We start from the raw sequence: 19,268 nt of genomic DNA on the forward strand, positions 1-19,268 counted from the left end.
ATTATGTAGAGATATTTACACCCACTGTTATGAAAGACTATCTCACTCAGATACGTCAAGGTCACTTTGGTCTTTCCGATAATGAGTTCATGGTTTGTAACACTTTGGGGAGTTTTATTTAAGAAAAAAAGTCAAAGGAATGAACTTTGCCTTCCTTCTGTTTAAGTGCACATGGGTCCAGAGATGGAAATGTACTAACATTACCTGAAGTATTAAAAGATCCTGGGATACAATGGGTTGTATACCAACAGAATGAAGTCTTCAAAGGTCACTTGAACTCTTAAGAGGAAACTCATTTTGTCTCCAGGTATACTGCTGCCTGGATTCACTAAACTGAAAGACCTGCACCAAGACGAAAGAAAGGACAGTTTACCCATCATCTTAATTACCCGGGACTCCTAAAGAAGTGGTGTCAGCTAAGTGCCTCCCATAATTCTAAATAAAGCAATGAAATCATACGCAGCATTACTTTGTCCTAAGCCTGGAGATAATGGCAATCACGGTGGCAGAAAACTCGTGTCACGCTACATGTGGGTTTGAAGTACCTGTAACACGCAAAAACAATTTCAGCACTTTGAGGAGCTGTGTGTCCTACAATTTGGGGCTGGGACCTAATTATGAGCTCATGCATAGGATGCCTAACACCCCCTGGGCAATCTAGGAGCTATATAAAGGCTCACTCCACTCAGGCTTCCTATACACTTCTCTCAGCCTGCTCTCCTTGGTGAATAGGGTAAGTGGAATTTCTTCTGAAATCTGTAAAAGTTAACTTCTTGTTAGTAACTGTTGATTTTTACTTAAGGTTAGCTTCTCTCCCTGTACTGCCAGGTCCTCAACGTGTTTTTTCTCCAAAAATCGTGTTAGTTTTCCCATTCAAGGCTGGTCTCTTATAAAGGCAGGATATAGAAGCAAATAGCGAGGATACGCTGAGCAGTTCTGAATTCAATTCTAAGGCTGCAGAGAGATACTAGACCATTTTAGGAGCTCTAGCTTCCAGTGCAAAGAATATTATCATGGACAATATACTTAGATTATGGCTTTGTTACTGATAATCTGTTTGGCTGTTCAGAATCATAACCTAACATTATTTCTTTGTTATTAATGTAAAAAATGTATTAATGTAAATGATGTCTTGCAGACTTACCTCCACCCCCGCAAGATGTCCTGCTACGACCTGTGTCCCACCACCAGCTGCGGCATCGCCCGCCCCCAGCCCCTGGCTGACAGCTGCAATGAGCCCTGCGTCCGCCAGTGCCCCGACTCCACCACCGTCATCCAGCCTCCCCCCGTGGTGGTCACCTTCCCCGGCCCCATCCTCAGCTCCTTCCCCCAGGATTCAGTCGTGGGCTCCTCTGGAGCTCCAGTCGTTGGTGGCTACGGAGGCTACTCCCTGGGCTATGGAGGTCCCTATGGTTATGGAGGCTCCTCCTTGGGCTATGGAGGCCTGTATGGCTATGGAGGCTCCCTGGGTTATGGGGGTCTCTATGGCTATGGGGGCTCCTCACTGGGTTACAGGGGTCTGTATGGATACGGAAGATCCTATGGGGCTGGATACTGCAGCCCTTACTCCTACCGGTACAACAGGTACCGCCGTGGCAGCTGTGGGCCCTGCTAAATCCATCAGAAACAGCCCCAGGACAAGGAAGAACCAGCAAGCAAGATGTAATGGGTTTGCAGCTGAAGAGCTCTGAACTTCCACTGCTCTGGATGAAGACCTTGGAGCTCTCCCCCTTCAACTCCCATTAACTGTCTCCTTTTAAATTCTTGCAGTTTCTGACCTAATGCTTCTCTCCTCACATTTCCCAAATGTCTGGGGGCAAACATGTAACAAAATTGTTCAGTTTAAGCTCTTATTTTTCCATATCAACTTCTCAGAAAGATCATTGATGAATGTATACTTGTTTCATATTCCTTAGAGGCTCTGGAAATGTCTTATTTTCTCAGTATCATTAAAAACTTGCTGCATCTGATTTGTACTTTCTGATTATTTCCTCCTCCTCCCGCCCCCATATATTTATCCTGTTTGTGTAATAAATATATCTCTACCTGTTCAGTAACAGGACTGCACAGTAGAGAAAGGCCCTGCTCAATGCAGCAGGAAAATAGGAGATTTCAAGTGCATACACAGAGTATGTAAGTGCTCAGCTCAGAAGGACTTTGCCTTACTCTCCTTCTTCCCCTTTTTCACATGCACGTTCTTAACACTTTTGAAAAGTTTCCCTCCTGGAAAGGTGAAGGAGGTACATCCACTGGTTACAGATATTATTAGTAGAGGAATGAAACAATGCATTAATGAACTTTAAGTACCCCCTAAAAACAGTATGTAATTGAAACTTAGTGAAAAGTTCTTCCAAGCACATCTTTGATTCATCTCTTTGAACTTCAGGTGATCATCTAAGTACTGAAACTCTTGCTTCAGAGACGGTCTCTGAAAAAAGTGAATTAATTTTCTCTCAGACCCTCTCAGAAAGAAAATTTCTAAAGTATCTAAATGAAGTATAGGCAGAACATCACTATGGTGCCCAGAGAGTTTAAAAGATAGAAAAGACTATGAGTCTGTACAGGTTTTTCCAACCTTAAGCTAGAAAGGGAACTGCACATGCAGCTGCCCATGGATCCCCACTTTGTCCTCAGAGGAAGACTTCCCAATAGGAAAAAGCAATTTTTACCCCCTTAGTCTGCAACTCTGCCTTCCAGCTTCTCCCAACAAATGTTCTTTAATTTTTCTCACCTTAGAGGGCTCTGAGAGAGCATGTTCTTCTCTGAAGGTCTCCTTTCCCTGCCCCATAGCCTCCTGCCTCCCCTCTCAGGAGCTCCATTTATCCATACCCTTTGCCCACTTCTCCTGACCTCCCTAAATCTCTTCCCACTCAGGAGCATCACTCCCACCTGAGCCTCCCAGCTGCAATCTCTTCTGCCCCATAATTTGCTTTGAATCCTACTTCACTGCAGCCATGGAAGCAGCTTTGATTCAGGTCCAAGTGCCTCCTTAGAGAAGGGGAGTTCAGGGTAGTTATTTTATGAACACTATTTTACAGTGACCCAGCCTAGCTAGGGAGGGAACAGTAGTGCTCACAAACACAGTAATAAATTGAGCACAGCAAAGGCAGATTGACCTCATTGATGCCTGGGCCATTTCAGATGTGCTTCTGAAGTGAGAACCTCATCCTAAATAACAATTAGAATTTTTCCCTTCAGCTCTCCCTTCCTAAGTGCCCACAGACTTGAGAATTTTCATCCATAACAGCAGAAATGAAAACCAAAATTCTAGTTATCTGATGCAAAGCAGAATCATTTTAATGAGAATTAAACACTTGTAGAAAGAGCATTTTGAAGTAGAAAGAACACACATAGGTGGAAAAAGCGAAGAGGCTGTGAAGAAGTTGAAGGTGTGCTGTGCACGTCCAGCTCCGTTGTGGTGGGATTGTAGTGATCAGTAAGCAGCAGTGTTTCTTGGGGAACTCTGCTGTGGATCAGGATTGCATCTCCTCTTTGCCGGTTCTTCCTCACTCAGGAGCTGTTTCTGATGGATTTAGCAGGGCCCACAGCTGCCACGGCGGTACCTGTTGTACCGGTAGGAGTAAGGGCTGCAGTATCCAGCCCCATAGGATCTTCCGTATCCATACAGACCCCTGTAACCCAGCGAGGAGCCCCCATAGCCATAGAGACCCCCATAGCCCAGGGAGCCTCCATAGCCATACAGGCCTCCATAGCCCAAGGAGGAGCCTCCATAACCATAGGGACCTCCATAGCCCAGGGAGTAGCCTCCATAGCCACCAACGACTGGAGCTCCAGAGGAGCCCACGACTGAATCCTGGGGGAAGGAGCTGAGGATGGGGCCGGGGAAGGTGACCACCACGGGGGGAGGCTGGATGACGGTGGTGGAGTCGGGGCACTGGCGGACGCAGGGCTCATTGCAGCTGTCGGCCAGGGGCTGGGGGCGGGCGATGCCGCAGCTGGTGGTGGGACACAGGTCGTAGCAGGACATCTTGAGGGGGTGGAGGTAAGTCTGCAAAACACATTAACGAGTGGATTACAGCAGAAGGAAAGACTTGAAGAAAAAAAATAACATCTTGCATTAAACTTATAGAAGAGTATAGGACATTGGGTAGGTAGGTGGATTTCCCAGTTTGCAAACTTGATGTCTTATTACTTCATAATCCCTTTTTCTAAAAACAAAAAGTCTGAGAGTTCTGAAAAAGAAAAGCATCTATACACACAAAATTACATAAGGAACATTATATCCATCTCTGAAATTATTTCCCCGCACAAAGATCCTGCAAATAATTTAGATAACTATTCATACACAATACCAAAAACTAAAGCAAGAAACAAATTTACTGTTTCCAAAGCCTTCTGGTGATTCAGGAGGAAAACTTGGGCTTGAGTTCAGTGGCTCTAGATGAGATGTAATTTATTATATATATTTTAATTACAGTAGCTTCTCCTTCCCACTCATCCCTATTTTACTGGGAGTTGTAGGTACACGGATTATGAGATGTTCCCTGTTTGGATTGGTCACAAAGCAATTTGACAAGGCAATAAATCCTCAGGTGGTGAAGTTGTTATCCCTGTTCCCAGCTAGGCAGCTACAGTACTGAGACAATCTGGATTTTTTTCAACTTAAGTCAGTATTCTAGGCTCTGATAACTTTCAAAAACCTATTTTCAAATGGCTAGTCCCAGGACAAACAAGATCTCCTCAGTAAATCCAAGAATTCAGTCCACTTCCTCTCCTCTAAATTTAGCTATTTTCTCTAAGAATGTTTCTACTTTAATAATTGTCTTTAATACATGATGTTTTAAGTTTTCTTAAACTGCAATGGTGACACCCTTACTAACAGCTGAACCACACACTATTGCAAACCTTTGGAGCAGGTTAAATGTCTTCCACTCGGGAAGCATTGTGCATGTCCCAGAGTTTCTGATGCCAAGCTGGTACATCTATATATCCCTTGAAGAAAATGGCAGTTTCTGCCCACCCAGAGCCAGTTTTGGGATCTTTCTCCCAATGCAGCCCAGAAACATTCTACAGAATGAATAGTGGACATCCACTGAAGTTGAGATCTGCGGTAAAAAGATGCATTGGTAGATAGAGAGAAGAATCGGACTTACCCAAGTTCTGGAGAAGTCAAGTGAAGTCAAGTGTGGAAGAGCTATGAGAGAGAAGAGCTTTTATACTTTATCACAGCACCTAGATTACCATACGGGTGTAAGAATAAAATTGGTTGCCCGCCCAAATTTCAGGCACGTGTAAACTCTAGAGATGATGAAATTGCTACGCTCATTGTTAGGGTTTATGAGTCCTTTCAAATTCTTCTGTAATAGGACCTAAACATTATATTAGATTACAGAGAATTCTTTCATCTTGTGTATTGTTGGGGAAAATTAATACCTGGCATCATTCCTGTCACTTCCTTGGAATTAGGACAGAAATTAAGCCAGCTCTATTCGTATTAATTAAACACCGGGAGAGCATCTCAAACGTTTATCGGAATCACAAACTGCTGTCATGGACAAGATTTTTAAGCACATGTAATTCACATTGCAATCTGCCAGGACAGAACTAAAAGATAGTCAATGTAAAATGCAGGAAGGTTGGAGACACTTTCCGCGTGCTTACCTTCCCCATCCGCAGCTGGGGGACATGGCACCCTCAGGAGCTGATGACTTAGGAGATAGAGAAGAAACCTTTATTTTCCTTGGGTGGTGGTGGTGTTTTTTGCTTTTGTTTTCTTCTATTTTCCTCTTTTTTTCAGCGGGGGGAAAGGGGAAGGTTGTTCGTTTGTTTTCAGAGATAGACATGAAATATGTTTCTAAGATAAATAAAGCTACAGTGGGATTATTGAGCTGATCAGTAGTGATGAGCCAAACAGATTTTTTTTTCAGGTGTTGCTTGTCAAATGCTGTTAGTGCGTAAATGGTACTTGGGAATAGTTATTAGTCCTAAGAAGACTTGAGCTGTTTCAGTACAAATGGATCCTAGGGTGTGAAAAGAGAAATTTGACAGAAGGGCTTTGAATTGTTGACTTTGATTCTGAGGAATTCATGACCATCTATAATACTGTTGTTGTTTCATGCCACAAATCAGAATTGGGCTGAGCTGGCAGTTTCTGCAAATAGGGAACAATTATGAACTTGAAGCATATCATGCGAAACAAAGGTGTCTTCTTCCCTTGTTTACCAATGTATTACTCTAACACTGCAGACTCTATGCCATAAATTATCTCTAAATTATGAGCTCGGTTTTTGGCCTTTGAGGTGGTTAGAGCTTTTCCCGGACAATAATATTTCCAAGCTTCTAGGGAACAAGTCTTTTCATATGCCACAAACTATCCACTAATGATTTGGGAATGAACTCTTTCAATTAGGCTAAATGAATGTACCATTTCAGCGCCTAGCAATTATGAAATAACATCACATTAAAATATGTAAGTCAAGGTCGTTTGGGTCCTTCATGACTGAATTCTAGACATTTGCACATCCTCACTTTTCTTCAGTATAGAAGCATGGAAGGAAATATGAACTATTTTAAAATGTACCATTTTGTAAGCTGTATAATCAACACAGCTTTGTCATTTGCAGTTGCATGACATCAGTTCACAGAAACAAAGGATTTGGTTATTTTCTCAGATTTCTCCAGTTCTACCAATTCAACTGCCCTATGCAGGTAATAGTTGTTCTGTCTCTATCATGCCATATTGACAGGTAGCTTTTGCAGGTTGGCCCCATTCACCTTCCATTTCTATGTTTCCTTCCCTGTTGTCTTCGAGACTGCCTGGTCCAAAGATTATTGATGGATTCTGGAAGATTTTATATTAAGACACAGATGATGGGATGATGCAGGTGACCCATATTTAGCAAATCAAGTGTTTCATAACCTTAAGAACACAAAGATCACACCATGGAGCCAAACAAAGGAAAACCACTCAAAGACCTCAGAAGACCCTTTAAGGCCACAGGAAGTTTTCACTGTTTTCCTTTGGGCATTGTATTCACCTCATGTAAAGTAGCTGAGAGTGAAAATGATAAATATTCCTAAAGACCACTGCAAAAGTTGCTCCAAAGAACTCCACTCAGTTATCTGCCAGCCTGGTTTCAATGGAAAGATCTGTGCCCATCAGGTGACAGTGATTCTGATGAGCCACCCAGTGAGCCACCTCGTGTTGCCTTGATGATGGTGAAGCTAAGGAGCATAAGCTAGCATAATTCCTGCTGTACCACCACGGATGTGAGTGGAATGATAAGATGATTATGACTTGCAACAATTTGAGGCAAAAGAGGCCTCTATGATGAAATGTGCCTATCACGTTTCATGTGAACTTGAACCAACAAATAAACAAATAGTCAGCAAAGCTTTGAGAACCTACGTGTCCCATTAGTTTTGGGTTTGCCCCAATTATGTGTATGCATAAATTGTAGCTTGGGTGATCCCCATGATCTGGGGAACAGTATAAAAGCTCTCCCCACTCAGGGCTCCTCATTCCATCTTTCTTGCCTTAGTTGCCTCCGTGAGAAGGGTAAGTGCCATTCTATGAGCTCTCTTTCCTAAAATTCAGCTATCTCTCTTTTTGCTACATTTTTGATATGATGTGTTTACATGTATGCATGTATTTGTTGGGGAGACAAGGCTATGTGGGAGTAATATGAAAGTATCATCTATGGAAATATTGGCATGTAGAGGTAGAATCAGGGAAAACTGACCCAGCTTTCATGCTCTCTTGCTCTGGGCAGGCAGTTGGACTAGATGGCCTCCAGAAGTCTCTTTTAACATCATTTTTCTTTGAGGTGGAATCAGATCCTACAGCAATAACCTTTTGGAAGAGCTTAGATCCCAGTGTATTTATTTGTAGTAGAAACCTAGCCCTAGTTGTCTAAGTATACCAGTTCTGCATGTGGAAAATCAGGCAAATAATCTTTACACCCACCCTGTGACTCTCAAGCTCCTTTGCAAGCACTCGAGAGCAGGGAATGCATCATTTAATCTGTGTTTAGAGCAGGCTCAGCAAAGTGTCAACATGATTTTAGTTGTTGCTTCTGGAACCATGTTACAAATCAGTATGCCAGAGCTGTTCTTCCAGCAGGCCATTAACTCAACACGTGTGCTCTGCTGGTTGTCAGGTTGCTCTTTGTTATTCTGGTCAGCATAAAGCCACCTTTTTGACACAGCCATTGTAAGAGGGGCTGCAAAGCTCAGTGAAAGGTAATTTGAAAAGTAAGGGGTAAATAATATTATTATGGTGTCTGGTAATGGGGAAGAATAAAGAGCTGCTTCTTCCAGAAAGCCAAGCATAAGAAAGTAAGAATGACACCATAAAAACAATGACTGGACAGTGTGCAGTCTCAGCAATCTTGATTTTTACAAGGGAAAAAGGCATCACACAATTCAAACTGAAGAGGGGGAAGGACTGAAAGATAAAGCCATTATTCAAGTCCACCTGGGCAACTTTTAAACTCTTTTTTTTTCCCAACAGAACCTGTGCATTTACATACCGTTGTGTCTTGCAGACTTGCCTCCATCCCCTCAAGATGTCCTGCTACGACCTGTGTCCCACCACCAGCTGCGGCATCGCCCAGCCCCAGCCCCTGGCTGACAGTTGCAATGAGCCCTGCGTCCGCCAGTGCCCCGACTCCACCACCGTCATCCAGCCGCCCCCCGTGGTGGTCACCTTCCCCGGCCCCATCCTCAGCTCCTTCCCCCAGGATTCAGTCGTGGGCTCCTCTGGAGCTCCAGTCGTTGGTGGCTATGGAGGCCTGTATGGCTATGGAGGCTCCTCCCTGGGCTATAGAGGCCTGTACGGCTCCCTGGGCTACGGGGGTCCCTATGGCTATGGAGGCTCCCTGGGCTACGGTGGTCTCTATGGCTATGGGGGTTCCCTGGGCTATGGGGGCCTGTATGGTTATGGGGGATACTTGGGTTGTGGGGGCCTGTACGGATACGGAAGATCCTACGGGGCTGGATACTGCAGCCCTTACTCCTACCGGTACAACAGGTACCGCTTTGGCAGCTGTGGGCCCTGCTAAACGTAGCCAGAACATCCACTGAATAACGACAAGTCTCTCTTTTCTTCCTGAGTCCTCCTCTTATACTATCCCAGGTTCTTTTTTTTTTTTTTTTTGCTGTCTTCTAATTTATCATGTCTGATGTGGCAGTAAAACATGTAACTTTGCACCTTTCACAATGTGATTGACATTGGCATGCTGAATATCCCTTCTTGATACTGCAAAATGCTTAATTCCTTTTCATTCTCATTAAACTTCTGTTGCATGATTTAAAAAAAAAAATGCTTGTGTGGTTTTCTGTTCTCATCCCTTCAGATTTTGACAATTCCTCTGCATAAAGCTGCTTCTTAGACATTTAGCTGCAATATCATTGCACAAAGCCTCTTAGACTTGTTGCATCATTGGGCTCAAATAATATGGTCACAGCACCAGCCACAGGACAGCAGCTCTGAAAAATAGTTCATGAGATTCCCCACTCCTGAGACCAACATGCCGTGACCAACCAGGTCCATGCACCACTTGCTGCCTAATTCCTCCAGCTCCATCCCCACCTAACTGCCACTGGTCATTGGAACCTGCTCAGATCAATGCAGTTCCTCAAAGTTATACGAGCCCTGTAGGAAAAATGTTTTTTAAATTACAATTACTCACAGGACTTCAGGTTGTCATGCGCCTTATCAGGCAAACAGCTGCTCTTATCTTGTTCCTGATAAAAGCCAGCTCCACCTGGTCTGATGTGTAGAACTGAGGTTATCCATCAGGGAATACCTGCCCAAAGGCGCAGCCAACTCCTCACGCCCCGGAGGCCGTTTCTACACCCAGTACAGACATTGTACCTACACCACTTTCAAGCTTTGTCTTTTATTCACCTAAATTAATTAGAAACAGCAGCTGGATCAGGTAATTAATTATCAGAAACCAACTAGAAATTAACTCTCTCGACTGTGATGGGGGCCTCTGCAATGCGAGAGTATCAGCAGTTTGGAGCGGTGCCATCCTGGTCTTTCCCAGCTGGATAGCAGGTTATATCGCTGAGAACTGGGCTCTGTGCAATCTGTTGTCAAAACACCACGTAGCCCTAAAAACCTGCATATAGCACTGCCTGCTCCTAAGGAACAAGAAAAGATTAATTTAAACTTACAAAAAAATGATAGTTTGATTTCTAGAAAATGAGTGGATCCAAGAAGAAAAAAGACAAAGGAAGCAAATAAACAGAATTTGGGAGAGGGACCTTTTTACACAGTTCTGAGACTCATGTCTCCAGCAACTCGTATTTATCTCACATGGTTCACCTCAAAATGATGAAATAGTTTTGCTCAATATTGATGTTTGTTATTCAGTTCAAATTCTCAGCTGCCCAAGAAATGCAAATGACAAAACAAACCTTTCTTTCATCTTCGCACTTAATTGGCAATGTTCATTCCCAGTAATGTTCCATTAACTGCATTAAGTGACAGTGTGAATTATGCTGGCTTCATTTCTTTGCTCTTCTCATTGAGCTGATGGAAGGATGGTGGCTCTGACGTTAGTCGTAATTGCCACCTGCTGTGCTCAGCAGATTTTCTTTCCATCCCTCTTTACTTGTGCCAAATAAAGCATAACTGACACCAAACATCGGGTCTTCCCTGTGAAATCAGTGAGGTCGGAGCTCACATTTGGAAAGGACCATCCTGCAGAAAAAAATCAAAAGGCTCCTTACTTATAGGAAAGCACTTTCCTAAATTTCCTCCCAGGCTCTCCCATCTTTCTGTCCCTTCATAGCTGAGAGGTAAATTCTTTGGTCATGGCAAAGATAAACATTTTCTCAGCAGCACGTCTGGGAAGAAATCTTCAAAATCACTTCCACGAGCTTCTCCTCTGCAAGCTGGAGAGGCAGATCCAAGAGCAAACCACTCCTATCATACAGGAAAAAGAAGAATGAGAAGATATTGCTTGATTGAATGCCCAGAAATGCTTCAGTTATTAAAATAATATGTCTTGTGCTGGTCTCCCCAACCAGCAAGGGCTATTATAAACTCACAAGTCATTCGCCAGCGGTTCCTGGTGTTATTTGGATGAGGTTCTGCTTCCATGGCTGTGCGTGGCAGCAGCATCAGGAGGGCTCTCCCGCCTCCCTGCAAACTTAATTGCAAACTGTGTGAGGAGATGAGATTAGAGCTTCTCTCAGAAGGGTTTACAGGCAAACATGTATGACAGCAGGTTACAACTCTGATTAAAATCATTACGAGACATTAATGAAGGAAGTGCTAAATGCACAGAACCGGTTTAATCCCTCCCGCAGCGCCAGGGAGGCTGGAACGATAGCAGCACCGCAACCTCTCAATTAGGCACCAGATGAAAGGGACCGGGTGCGTATCAGGCTGCTTCAGGGATTTAGGGCGGTTTTGCAAACAGCAAGAAAAAAAAAAAAAAAAAAAAGAGTTTCGTCACTGGAAAAAATTAAAAGCAGATCGGGGCTGGTTGGTGACTTCACCCGCACTGCGTGTCCCAGCCCATCTGCAGTGCAGTATAAAAGATGCTGCAGCGCTGATATGCTCACCCTGGTCCTTGCCATCAGGTAAGCTGGATCCTATATTCTCTCTTTCTAAGAAGCAAAATGCCTCTGCGTTGTAATTTTCAGCTTAGAGTTTCATTCTCCGCCATTCTGCTGAGCCTTTAGAAATCTTTCCTTTTCTCTCTCTTTTTTTTCTTCAAATCTGCTTGCAAGCTCTGTTATTGTCAGCCTCTGAAAACAGGGTTTGAGGCATTTAGTCCTCTGTAATTCAAATTTGAGCATGCCAGTTCTGCCAGCGGCTTTAAAATGCAGATTGACCCTGTACCGTTTCAGTGAATGACTCGCTTGCAGAAGCACGGCTAGATCCTAGGCTGTGTATAATGACACAGCGGAGGAATTCTATTACCTGCATGGCTATTTTATTGCAAGGCAATTCCAGCTGTAATTTGTTTTTTATAGATAGGCTAAGAACTAACATTACTAACAAAACAATATTTCCTGATTTTTACCAGAAGTGCTGCTGAGCCACAAGCTTTAGTGACCAAAGCTGAAGTTGGGAAAAGAGTTTGCAAGCTGAATTATTATCTGGTGCAAAAAGGCAGCTCCTTGCTTTTTCTCCATTTGCTCCATGCTCTATACGAATTTGTGTCATTATACTGGGAAATATCTGTTCCAGGGTCACGGCTGCAGCGACCCCGCTACGGCACCGCTCCCAACCGCGGCTCCGGCACCGCATCCACCCCTGCCTGGAGCTTCCGAGGAGGCTGCAGCCCTGTCCGAGGGCAGCACAAAGCTGCAGAAGGGCTTTACCGAACGAACACCCGTGCAGAGCTGCAGGACAGCAGCGCTCTTCCTCCTCCTCGCTGCTCCCAGCCTTTGCTTCTGATCCTTCTGGTTTCCAGTTTTTTGCTCCCGCTCTTTCCTGCCATGGAGCAGACTCTGCAACGTGCAGGACTTGGGAACAACATTTATCTTCATCGACAACTTTGCCACAGGCAGGAAAAACTCACCAGGGAAAAGCAGCACCTCTGAGCAGAACATACATTGAGAGGTCTCTGAAACTGTCTGGAAACAGACTTTTTTTTTTTTTTTTTCTTTTTTTTCCTGTGAGACCTCACTTTGCAAATAGAAGCATTTCTTTGTATTTTTTTTTCTTTTGTTATTTCATGGTTTCTTATATTTATATATAGTATATATATTTTCCAAAGTTTTATTTTTTTAAGTGAGATAAACCGGAACATTTTCATGGACTTTTGCTTATACTAGCTGTGAGGCTGTACAACACACAGCAAGTAATGTATAGGACATAAGGAATTCCCCACAGACTGCACCAAGAGACATTTCAGGAGATAATGATAGATCCCAAGCATGGTTATTATAGAACTTGCTCCCTAAGTAAATAGGGAATATGAATAAATAAATAAAAGGTTTCCCTCGGGTTTCACTGCTAGAGCATCCTATTTAAAACATGCAATATTAAAATTCTGATCCCACGGCTGCAGGATCGACTGCAAACAGGCACCATGTGAATTCCTCCCTATTCCAATCCTGGAGGAGGCTGCAGGGCGCATCCCTGGTGCAGTGATGCCAGGTCACGGTGCCTGCCAGCTGCTCCTCAGCAGTGTGAGGTTGAAGCACCTGCATGAGCACTGGGCTCCATAAAGCCACCAAGGACACGGTGGAGCCATTCATTAGAGTCACACACAAGGATCCTGCCCCCAGGTGCCAACATTGAAGCGCAACTGGCTGCGTGGGGGGACGGATTCTCTGCTTACAACGTCCTCATGAATCAGCTTGTGATTGCATCTCCAGACCGAGGAGGGTGCAGTGAACTCCATGGCCCAAGCTCACATAGTGATCTCATCTCACACATCGTTTCCTCCTGTTCTCAGGCATTAGGTGTCTCACCGACATCGCTGCAAGGCTGGATGCGATTCACAGTTTCTTCTGGCAGGGCCAAGAGGAGGGAAAGGAGATGGGGTTGCTGGCACTTACTGCTGACAGCCTGGACTTCCCTGGCCTCCCTCGAGAGAAACCTTGCAGCCGTAGGTGGTCCCAGCACTGCTGGAGCTGGAGGACCAGGACCCCAGCACTGATGGGGCTCCACTGCAGCCCGTGTTCCTCACACACATCAGTGAAATTAGCTCCCATCTCTTCTATTGCCTTTATCTGTGACTCCACACACAGGTGTCTGCAACCCAAGTTCAGGGCAGCCACCTGGGAAGTGACAGGTGATTGTCAGAAGTCCTCTGAGAACAAGAGGAGGCAGCTAAAGGGCCCATCTTCCATCTTTCTCCTGTATTTGATTGCAAGATGCAAATTCAAGCTGGCCCAGGGGAATCAGCAATGCAAATTTTGCACTTTCTTCCATCCTCGTAACAGGTCATTTTAGCAAATAACGGGGTGGAAGAGCATACCTCTTCCAGCTCTACTCAAAGCCACCAGAGTCCATTATACAATTAGCACACACTCTATTTATGGTCCAGGTTTAACCTCTGGCTCCCACATGTGTCGTGCTGTGGCATCACAAGGACATGGGCAGAGCAGCTTCACCCAGGTCTGCTGAGAGCATTTGCAAATCCTTTCCCCAAATCTCTAAAAGGAAAGAAAAAATAATATATACATATATATATAAAACGAAGAAAACCCTACATGCATCCTTTGAAGTGACCAATACCATAGAGTTATGGCTGGAAAATACCTGATATTATTGCTCTGGTCTGCATAGCCATGCTAAAGAATACTTCCCCTTGCACAGCATCCGAGCAGCTACAGGGATAACCATACAGAGGACTGGAGATAGAAGAAAGGTAGATGCAAACAACATCTTTAAATATATCCTACCAAAAAAAAAAAAAGAAAAAAAAGAAAAAAAAAATGTTGCCTGCCTAAGTCACTACATCCTCATCTCATTCCAGCTGGTTTTACAAGTCACACCTTCAAACACTTTGAAGTTATTACCACATGTTAGTTCCTGTTTATATGAATTTCTCTGGTGCAAGATCGAGGCTTTCCCTAGAATTTGCCTGTTGGAGCCAAGGGAGGTATCCGGGGCAGGTATTCCCAGGAATTGCATAGGGAAGGACAGAAGAGCAGAGCATTGCACAACCCTTTTCAGCCAGGAATCCTGGTCTGAAACCACAAGAGATGCTGAGAGGAGGTGAAGAGGAAGATCTAGGAAACTTTATTTTACATATTTTAAGCTGGGCTGCCAAGAGTTTAGAGGTATCCATCGGGAGGAAAAAAAAAAAAAAGGCAAAAAAAAAATCAGATTGACCTACCAGTTCGGAACACCACAGGGCCAGGCCAAGGGAGCTCTGCTTGGACAGTTACCAGCTATTTTAAACAATGGCTTTTTTCAAGTCAGTGCAAGGTGTGGAGCTAAGTTGCAGCCTTGGGCAATCAGTGAAGCACAGGGAAGATCTTCCAAGTTACTCATGGTGTTTAACTATGTTATTACACCGCCAAGACACGCTGTAACCACAGCTGCCCTGGGGGATTTTTCACATTTAGCTGTAGCAGTTACAACACTTGTTTACTGAGTGTTACTTTCTTGCAAAAGTCAGCCTGCTTCCTCCTGCTTATAGGACCCTGGGCACCCACCAACTCGAGGTGTTAAGTGCAACTGAAAAGTGCCCTGATGCTCCTCCAGAGAGCAATTCTCTCCCAGAATGGCTTAGGGACAAGTAGTGGTGGACAAAAACAGGCTAGAAAGCTCAGAATTTTGTTGCAGAGCACTTTAATGATGAAGTAAAAAGCCAAATGCATTAATGAGAATGAAAAATACAGAGAATAAGTTGCCAGTGTCTCATTAAAGACAAACCAAAGAGTTGCTTCAGGGCTGCACATTGCACAGACACTATTTTTCAAAGCAGGGGAATACTTATGCAGTCTTGCCCTGCTCTCATTCAAATAAAGACAATAGAACAAATGCATAGATATCATCAGGAGCCACTGGAGAGAATAATTGCTAGACTCGAACATTAGCTTGAGAGTTCCACAAAAGCAGGATTTTTCAGAGCTGCCGGGCTGTTGCTCCTGGAAAGCTGTGCCAGGAACAGGGTCTGTGAAGGGGCATCTGCCTCTGCCAGGCGATTGATCCTTGCTCATCCATCGCTGCACATTTAGCATGGTCTGCAGCTCCCAAAACCATACCTAGTGGACCCATAGGAGGAATATGACCTCCCATAATTGTACAAGCTCCCAGATCCATAGGGACCCCGGGAGCCCAGAAAGCCCACGGATCCAAAGGAGCTCCCAATGCCGGCTGGTGCTGTGCTGCCCACCACGCTCTCCTGAGGACAAGAGCTGAGGATGGGCCCTGGGAATGTCATGACCACGGGTGGAGGGTAGATGACAGCCCTGGAGTCCCCGCAGGATGTCACACAGGGCTGGTTCCAGGCGTTTGCAATGGGTTGCGGACAGGCCACCTCGCAGGGTGGGAGGCAGCGGGAGCTGATCATCTCTCTGCAGAAAGACATCTTCTGGGAGCGGAGATGAGCCTGAAACACACGGTCAGTGCAGGGAGGTTGAAAACTCAGACACCAGGATAGTGAAACTTGACCAAGGGAGAGAAATGAAAGCTCAGGAGAAGGCTGAGCGGATGCTGATGGCTTCAGTTATGTCTTTGCAGCTCCGTTCCTTTTCTAGTCTTCTTCACATGCCCTCCCTTTCCTGTGGACCCATTTCTTCTGGCTCCTAATTGTGGAGCCAATTTGATACTTAAAATCATCATTAATTGCTAAAGGCCTTGTGCCTTTAAACTTGAGCCTTTTCGTTAACCACCTTTTTATCCCCACCATCTTTCTTGATTATGACCTCTTGTAAACCTTTTTTTTTCCTCCCCTCTCCACATATCTACAGAAACAAATAGAGCTGCTGACTGGCACTTAGACAGTAACGTATCCTGTGCTGGTTCTGCGCCACTTCTAATCACTACAACTGCTATATGAGGCAATTCATTGTTGTTCCAGCTTTATGAAAGCAGTAACAGGCTGAGAGTGAATGCATCGCCCAGAGCCATGTGGTGAGGTGACAGAGGAGGAAATCCAGCAAGCCAAGTCACTAGTGACACCAAGGTTCCCAAATCCCTTCCTTGCCACAGCTGGCCCCGGGCAGCAGGGTGGAATAAGCAGCAGCCCCGACACTGAGGAGTTCTCCCTTGCTCCACAGAGCGACCCCATTTGCGGTGGGAACGGGCCTGGGCATGATTTTGTTGAGCTCCTGTAAGGGCTTTAGTCATAAAAATCACTTAATTGCTCCTATAATTCCCTTGCAGCTCCTTTATCTCTGCCCTGCCTTTCTAAAACCCTTAAAAGGGAAGGCTGGGAGTAAAGAATAGGGACAAAGTGCCGGCTGTGACAAGCAAGCATAGAAAGCAATGCATGACAGGCTTTGTATTTGCTCAGAAATAACTGCAAAGAGCAAAGCAGAACAATATTACTAAAAGGGGCTTCCTGGTTCAGTTTTAGAGTCAGTTAATAAGTAATCACACAAAGAAAGGCTTATAAATACAGGAATTACCTTTACACGGGCTAATGCTCCAATATTTTCAGGTGAATTGATTCAAAGCTGCATCTGGCATCCTAAGACCTCACTATAAACAGCACTTGACAATCTGCACATAAATGAGTTTGCATAGCCTGAACTTCGCACCGCTCTGAAAAACCTTTTCCTGACATTCAATAGCCTGTGTCCACCCCTGCCACCAAAAAAGAAACGATCCTTTCCGCAGAAAAGCTTCAAGCGTTCCTAAGAATCAAGCCCAGTCTTGGGTGCAATCCCGTCCTGCTACAGCAATGGTGTAAGAGCAATCCAGGGAGAGAGGCAGACTTACCTCTTTGCACCAATGCAGGCAAGAGAAGCAGTGAATGGAGCCCGGTCAGCGCCTGCTTTTATGCTGGCGTTTGGGGGAACACGCGGCCGTGAACCAGCCCTCACGCGTGTAACCCCATTGCCTTATCCAGCAAAAATCCACCCCACCTGCAACTGCCCCAATTAACGATGAACTATCAGCACCACTGATCACTTGCATGTTCCCGTCATCAGCCTCTGACGGGCCATCCAGCAAATCCTTTCATCAGAGCTTCACTTGCCACATTCCTGTCAATTTGATGACTTGCTCTGGAATGAATCTACCCTTGTTTATTTATTTTTGTTTCTTTCCCTGTGAATGAATCAAAAGAGCAAAGAGAGGTCCTGGGATGCCCGTCACACCTGGGTAGCACCTTACTTTTGCCTAATTGCTCTATTAAAAGTACATTGTGCGATTTCTCTCTCCCCCTCTGAGCAACGACCTGCTCACAGTTTGGAAGGGAACAGGTCAGGGAGCAAAGGCAGCACAAATAACCCGGCAAAGACCTTGGCCTCAAGTGCAGCCGATGCAGAAGATTCTGCTGGTTTTAGCCCCACTGGTCCTCAAACCCTAAATTCTGTCTCCTTTCTGGCCCAGAAGAGCTGAGGGGCATTTTGCTCCTTCCACACGGGGGTGAAAAGCTGGATTTGCACTAGTTATCTCTGGGCTGGAAGTGGCTCACTACAATACTCCCATTTTCAATGGACATTATGGATGCTACATATCCAAAATCCATATGATAAAAAACAAGTCTTCACCCCCTAAAATCCTGCGCCTTCTAGGGACTCTAACATTCAATGCCTCATCTGAATGATGTTTTCTTTTTTTCCTGATTACTTCGTACTTTACAGTTTAAAAGGCCCTCATTCACACCCCATCACTTGACTAGTCACCAACACTAATGTGAGGAGGTGACATACATGGAAGACCGGGGAAGCCTTCATCCCGGGAAAGCAGCAGGAATTCCCACGGAAATGCCTCTGGAGACATCCTGCAAGCCAGCAATACCTGGAGCTGGAGGATCCAGGTCAACAAGAAACAGGATCAGAAGGGAAGGGAGGCAGCAGAGAACATTCTGGGGAAACAACCCACCCGGTCTCCTCCTCTAGCCTGAACCACACCTGGTTTCACACTGCCTGGAAGAGGGTGATGACACTGATGGTGTTACCCGCAAGTGAATCACGTAATTCTTGAAGAGGCATCTCCATCCTCATCATCAGCCCTCCCTGAAAGGGTGCAAAAAAAGCTACAAAATAGCATCCATCGATACTGCTGACATCCCAAAGCACTTTTGACTCATGATATTTAGGATTGCAACCACTTCCTGCACACGGATGATTTGCACCACACCACAGAGCAGCTTCTGATAATATTATTTCCCCCCACACACTATAATGGCAGGTTCATGCACTTTGATTTGAACCTTTCAAAATCATTTTTACCAACGCAAATAAGGCATAGAAAATTATTTAGAGCCAAATGGCTCTATTGAAAGCAAATCTAGCATGAGGTATGAGGTAGCTTTGCACGAATTCTTTGTATCTGCTATAGGTTACATACACTGAATTAGCATAACACACGTATGCACTAAATTAGAACAAAATCTATATCAAACACTGAATTTTATTGTAACATAATGAAAAGTGCACAAAAGGTTCTGCAAAAGCTTCCATGAATTGAGTATCACTTCTTTACAAGTGTGATGGAAAATCATCTTCATTGCATGCTGCCTCAGACCTAGAGCAAGTAGTTGCAATGAGAGACAAGGCAAACAGAACAAACCTCCTTCTGTACACCCAAGCACAAACGCTGCAGAATTCAACTCAATTTCTATGAATTTAGGGAGGGAAAAAATAGTAAGTCCCTGCTGCCTACCATTGCCTGTGGTACCAAGAAGCCCCTGGGAAACATGGGCTGC

General features: G+C 44.7%; 4 protein-coding genes across 10 annotated transcripts; 2 read left to right on the plus strand and 2 right to left on the minus strand.

Moving 5' to 3' along the window:
* Nucleotides 1-1,159: 1,159 nt before the first annotated feature.
* Nucleotides 1,160-1,615, plus strand: LOC104576998 (scale keratin). 2 transcript variants are annotated; one of them, XM_088535347.1, is made up of 2 exons: nucleotides 1,160-1,373; nucleotides 1,461-1,615. In XM_088535347.1, exons 1-2 carry the CDS (start codon nucleotides 1,160-1,162, stop codon nucleotides 1,613-1,615), a joined length of 369 nt encoding a protein of 122 aa, XP_088391473.1. The 2 variants fall into 2 exon arrangements, with proteins under 2 accessions (XP_088391473.1, XP_010222726.1); XM_010224424.2 differs by having other exon boundaries at nucleotides 1,160-1,615.
* A 1,833-nt stretch (nucleotides 1,616-3,448) lies between these two features.
* On the minus strand, nucleotides 3,449-3,988 carry LOC104576997 (scale keratin). 2 transcript variants are annotated; one of them, XM_088535348.1, is made up of 2 exons: nucleotides 3,775-3,988; nucleotides 3,449-3,687 (listed from the first exon to the last, which is right to left on the minus strand). In XM_088535348.1, exons 1-2 carry the CDS (start codon nucleotides 3,986-3,988, stop codon nucleotides 3,533-3,535), a joined length of 369 nt encoding a protein of 122 aa, XP_088391474.1. In that variant the 3' UTR covers nucleotides 3,449-3,532. The 2 variants fall into 2 exon arrangements, with proteins under 2 accessions (XP_088391474.1, XP_010222725.2); XM_010224423.2 differs by having other exon boundaries at nucleotides 3,449-3,988.
* Nucleotides 3,989-8,528: 4,540 nt separating this feature from the next.
* On the plus strand, nucleotides 8,529-9,023 carry LOC148592243 (scale keratin-like). Of its 5 annotated transcripts, none has more exons than XM_088535344.1 (2): nucleotides 8,529-8,742; nucleotides 8,836-9,023. In XM_088535344.1, exons 1-2 carry the CDS (start codon nucleotides 8,529-8,531, stop codon nucleotides 9,021-9,023), a joined length of 402 nt encoding a protein of 133 aa, XP_088391470.1. The 5 variants fall into 5 exon arrangements, with proteins under 5 accessions (XP_088391470.1, XP_088391468.1, XP_088391469.1 ...); XM_088535342.1 differs by having other exon boundaries at nucleotides 8,529-8,739; nucleotides 8,770-9,023; XM_088535343.1 differs by having other exon boundaries at nucleotides 8,529-8,739; nucleotides 8,791-9,023.
* Nucleotides 9,024-15,514: 6,491 nt separating this feature from the next.
* On the minus strand, nucleotides 15,515-15,977 carry LOC104576999 (feather keratin B-4). The gene has a single exon (XM_010224425.2). It carries the CDS (start codon nucleotides 15,975-15,977, stop codon nucleotides 15,621-15,623), a length of 357 nt encoding a protein of 118 aa, XP_010222727.1. The 3' UTR covers nucleotides 15,515-15,620.
* Between the last annotated feature and the right edge of the window lie 3,291 nt (nucleotides 15,978-19,268).

This window comes from Tinamus guttatus, unplaced genomic scaffold (assembly GCF_059628265.1).
Source record: "Tinamus guttatus ecotype Peru unplaced genomic scaffold, ASM5962826v1 Tinamus_guttatus_pri_ptg000629l, whole genome shotgun sequence".
NCBI lineage: Eukaryota > Metazoa > Chordata > Aves > Tinamiformes > Tinamidae > Tinamus > Tinamus guttatus.

What these genes read in the sequence shown, in the direction of transcription:
- LOC104576998 (XM_010224424.2), top strand. Translation starts at nt 1,160, where the DNA reads ATGTCCTGCTACGACCTGTGTCCCACCACCAGCTGCGGCATCGCCCGC.
- LOC104576999 (XM_010224425.2), bottom strand. Translation starts at nt 15,977, where the DNA reads ATGTCTTTCTGCAGAGAGATGATCAGCTCCCGCTGCCTCCCACCCTGC.
- LOC148592243 (XM_088535341.1), top strand. Translation starts at nt 8,529, where the DNA reads ATGTCCTGCTACGACCTGTGTCCCACCACCAGCTGCGGCATCGCCCAG.
- LOC104576997 (XM_010224423.2), bottom strand. Translation starts at nt 3,988, where the DNA reads ATGTCCTGCTACGACCTGTGTCCCACCACCAGCTGCGGCATCGCCCGC.